The sequence below is a fragment of the Saccostrea cucullata genome, unplaced genomic scaffold (genome assembly GCF_032062105.1).
Source record: "Saccostrea cucullata isolate Sc308-1 unplaced genomic scaffold, CSIRO_AGI_Scuc_v1 ctg5, whole genome shotgun sequence".
In the NCBI taxonomy this organism is placed as follows: Eukaryota; Metazoa; Mollusca; class Bivalvia; order Ostreida; family Ostreidae; genus Saccostrea; species Saccostrea cuccullata.
The window spans coordinates 700,048-705,000 of NW_026940631.1; the positions used below are offsets into that span (position 1 = coordinate 700,048).

At 33.1% G+C, this 4,953-nt stretch overlaps 1 protein-coding gene across 2 annotated transcripts in view; it reads left to right on the forward strand.

The window, feature by feature from the left end:
• The first annotated feature begins 3,365 nt into the window (after positions 1–3,365).
• LOC134255799 (T-box transcription factor TBX2-B-like) overlaps positions 3,366–4,953 on the forward strand; it is a 16,382-nt gene continuing 14,794 nt past the window's right edge. Inside the window, exon 1 of one of the 2 annotated variants that reach the window (XM_062738340.1) lies at positions 3,366–3,930. In XM_062738340.1, the coding sequence (XP_062594324.1) occupies positions 3,584–3,930 (347 nt within the window). In that variant the 5' untranslated portion in view covers positions 3,366–3,583. The remainder of the gene's footprint in view (positions 3,931–4,953) is intronic. The other variant, XM_062738341.1, reaches the window with a different exon arrangement.

Sequence of the window (4,953 nt, forward strand, 5' to 3'; positions counted from 1 at the left end):
AGAAAACCATAAAATTTATATTTATAATTTACAATATCCCCTTTTCAATATGGAGTGGACAAAATTATACAGATATAGGTCATTTACAAACAGGGCAAGATAGTAATATGTTGATCAGTATTATCTGCTGGGAAAACACACATGTTACAAAATACCGGGCACAGACAGAGGTAATTTTGAAAGATATTTTCCTTGTAAACATGTCTCAAGAATACATGCTCCTCTTTAACTATCTCGTTTTATCCTGATGCTCAATTTGCCTGCAGCGTGTCCCCCTTGTTTGTGACAGCACCCTATGTTTGTTTCGTTATACTTTCATTTCTTTAAAACTTTTGTTTATCAGATCAATTCGATCAATTCCCGTTTACCCTTATACAACTTTGTACCGGTAAACTTGATTTTTTTTTAAATTTAATTTTATTTTAAAGTTAAATATTAAAAAATTGTTATCAAGTTTGTTAATAAAATCATTTATATTTAGATAATGACCCAGCCTTAATCTACTTAAACAACTTATGGATATATACAGTATATATATATTACATTAGCCTTCGTACTATTATCAAATCACTGTTTGAAAAACACGTTGTTTTGATAATGTTCCCAAGATATTTATTTAAAAAAAACCCTGCTGGATTAAATGGTTTTAAATTATTATTTTTAAAACAATGAGTAAATTAGAAGAGACATTAGAGTTCACTATATACTGTATCAATCAGCATACATGTAGCTTCATAGGATCACAGGAATACTTTAAATAATTCTCTGATATAATTCCCGTGCTCTGTCAGTCATTACAAACAAAATTCTGCTTGGTTTGTAATCTCCAAACCGGAGCCAGTCCGTGGTCACCGGAATTATCTCTGAACAAATATTTCATCACCCAGTACACATGAATGAGAAGGGAAAATAGTCGCTTATTAACAGTGTTTTGTGCAAGAGAAAGTGTATACGCCAATGTTGACGCTGGCGGCTTCCAGAAAGTATTTGTCAAATTATGGCGCTTCCATTCAGGTTTTCTCTGGTCCTTACGCGGAATTTAACATTCATAAAAACTCTGACCAGTGAGGCGGCTGTTCTCGGCGCCTTCTCAATTCTTCACAATCGAATTAGACCACGATTGTTGGGCAGCTTAGTCCCAAAACAATACAACATCACACCTACATTGTCGGCAATACATATTTATTAATTACATTCACACTCAGGTGGGTTATCCTAAGATTAGTTCTTTTATTTTCTTCATTGGTTTACCTACATCCGACTAGAATTAAATGCTCCAAATCGCCAGCTTACTCAGTACAAGTGTCGCCCGCTTTATCTGGATGGCCAGACCTCTGTCCCCCCAGATTTAGTGAAATGGTCGGTCTAATTGGCATCACCGTGTATCTTACTTTTTGTTCATGCCTGATATTTTTCCTGTGATGTTTTTGTTAGATAGTATTCCCTATGCTTTTGGGATAGTTTGGAAATTGATATGAAAATATTGTCTCTAGAATTAAACTGCTTCTGTCAATTACAAGTCGTTACAATTTAATTTGTCTTTGAATATCTAAAAAGAAAAAGCAGAAAATGGAGAGATAGAGAAAGGCAGAGATTTATAATCATTCATATTTTTTTAAATGAAAAAGCAGGTTTTTAAAATATTAATTTAAATTTAACAGTTGCTAAAATTAAATCTTTAAATTTTTATCAGCAAGAATTCTTAATATTTTTGTAAAGCGTAATTTCTCAATATTTTTAGTTTTCCCGAACTAAAGTATATTTCCAATTTATTAGAATTTTTTTATAAATTAAAAGGAAATATTTTTAAAAACATGACAAAATTAACGAAATGTTACAAGCATTGTTTACTCTTTTAAAATATGATTTGATGTGTTTGTGTAGATGTTGCTTGTAATTTTCAAGATTTATAAGACTGATAGGAATAGTTTGTAAATTTTTATGCAATGATAAAAGAATGCTAGTTATTTGGAATTAAGAGAATCACTCCTTTTCACCGTTTTATTATCCTGATAAATTAAATACATAATATCATCCTTCTATTATACTATATCATTATATTATCCAATTATTCTATCAATAATTATATTCTATTATATAATGCAATCTTGTTTCTTTCTGAATTACTATGCTAGCACGTACAGCAATGAAAATGAAACATTTTTATTTTCTTTTTAAATCAAATATGGAAAAAATCCTTGATGCGCGTGGTTGGACTGATATGGGAATAAAACGGGAAACACAGCCTTATAGCATAGAAGGAATCGGTGGGGAATTCCCAGAATTGAATGTGCTGCATCGATATTAATTCATTTGGTTTTGATTTAAAAGATAATAATTAAATTCTGAACTAGAATATCTTTTCCCTCGAAATCTACAATTCTTACAAGTTATGAGAGTAGAATTAAAAAGATTTCTTCTTATATTTATTATGTTATTAAAAGGATATTCTTTTTAAGTATATTTTCTTATCTTTATGCCCAATAATTTTACAAGACAAATATTGAGGTAAGAAAAATTAAATGAAAATCGTCAATGGTGAGAATTCTAAACAAAACTAAGATTTAAGATACATTTTTGTTGCGTACATTGCGACGTTTGAGTGTTGAGTTGACCTGGAGTTACACGGGGAATATCGCGGTCTTCGGAGGGCAGACAGGGGGAGCTCCTCCATAATCCTTGAAATGGCAGCTAGGCGCCTTTCCTACCAAATTCTCAAAGTTCTACGATTATCTATCAGCCATTGATTATTGAAGTTTCGTTTCAAAAACCAAAATCAAGCAGAAAAGACGATATCTGCTATTAATTCCCTAGTATCAATTTATCAAAAAAAAATTTCTTTGGAGATATGACTTGGTATTTCAAGGCTATCGAAGTTTCTTCGTCGATTATAACCCGCAGTTTAAATATGTTTAATCGTCTGAAGAGACGCACTGGCTAATTTTTAATTCAAACAGATTTTGCTTAAGCGAGAAAGTTAAAATTCGTTTTTAAAACGGTGTTGTGTCATTAAATATTTAATCTGCATTCGATACCTGTTTTATTATTTATAAAACAAACATCCCAGTATAAATCGCGTTGAAATCTCGACTAAATAAATATAAAGAAGGAAAGTGTATGAGGCGAATAAATACGCTAAGCGTAACGCGAGAGGCGGGGCTTCACATAATAACTGCCGATATGTTGGCATATTAACACATATTACACAGCCTATCGAGAGAGGCTATGTAGTCGGCGACACACTGGCGCGAGACCCCTTCACGAGTTCAGCCGTCAAATCTCGTTTAGTTCTCGCCCATATGGATAATGATGAAAAAACAACCAATCAGAAGCGTGCAAAATGTTATCAGGCATATCTTTCTATATACATGAGCAATTCTAGTACACGATGGATGCAGTGTATAGTTGTCATCTAGATAATCTGAACTTTATTCGCTATCAATGATAATATTCGGGCTTCAGCGGTTCAGGATGGCAGGGATCTGAGGACACTGTTTTTTACTCCTGACCGCTCGTTATGAAATCCAATTATCATTTTTAATACTGTTTGGCATATTTTGTTATATATACGGAAACAGTATCAATGATTTATCAAAATCAAAATCCGGATTTAGCGATGGCTTACAACCCCTTTCTGTTTCCCAGGCCTTCGGACTATACTTCACTGTTACAGCAGCACTATCTGCCGGGAATGACTGTGCCAGCACCCCCCGGGATACCCGCCTCCATCCTCCCAAAGCTTCAGCAGTCTGTGGGGCGTTCCCCGATCACCCCAGGGGACTTACTACACCCATTTCATCCCCGTCCCCTCAGGACAATGGAACCGGAGCCGGACGCCCAGGATGATCCGAAAGTAGAAATAGAATCCAAGGAACTCTGGGAACAATTCCATAATTTCGGAACCGAAATGGTTATCACAAAATCCGGAAGGTAAACATTTTTATTTACCACCCAAGTCGTAGGATAACACATCTATTTTATGTGCTTTAACATTTACATTTTTATTTTTATAAAATTTCCTTGTTGTGGTTTTTTACTTTACGTATTGTTTACCTTTTAACTTTTCTAAAAATCTACAAGGTTAGCATTTAAAAAAATAATAATTTCCGCCCAAAAGAAAACAATGAAGTTTTAGTAATTGTACCTAAGAGTAAATAATTAAGATTACTTAAAATCATAATAAAAATTATGAGTATTTTACTTAAATAAGCTCTTATATTTAAGCATGAACTGGAGATCTTCAATTTATAATCATTTAAAATTATAGAAATGATAATTAATATCATTTTTAAGTTTTTAAAAATGTAAGTACTTGGAATTTTTTTTTCTTTAAAAATATTACAAAAAATTGCATACTCATAAGAACATTTTATAGCACATACTACACACGGTTGTTACATCCGATTATTTATATAAAACACAACCCAGGGTGTCGGGTTATGTCGGCAGAAATCTGTTGGCCTGTTGTGATTTTAAATATGAAATTGGATTAAAGGCACCCCGAATTTGATCCCGTTTGTGGATTTTGTTAATAAATCCCATTACAAGATCCCCCTCGTATCGCTTGTGGTATTTGATTCCATATCCTGTATAATTAACTTCATAAGTGTTGATTACGTACGTTCATCTTTACAGATAAACAAAAATCTTAATTCAATTATAAATATAAGGAAACAGCGTTACAAACTTTTCCGGAATATCGGGGGTCAGCCGAACTGGATTAGTGTCAGAGTTTGACCAGTGGACAGTGACACTATGTTTCCAATAAACCCCTGATACTGCCTAGTATCTTATCACCGGAATATTGTTGAAACTTATAAGGATCATGTAAGATTTAGATTAAACCCATCTGAGAGATATATGGGAGAAATTCTTCCCTTTATTTCCCATACACCTAGTAATTGAAAAATTACTTCTCTTTAATAGACAATTTTGATTAAATTTCTGGACTGA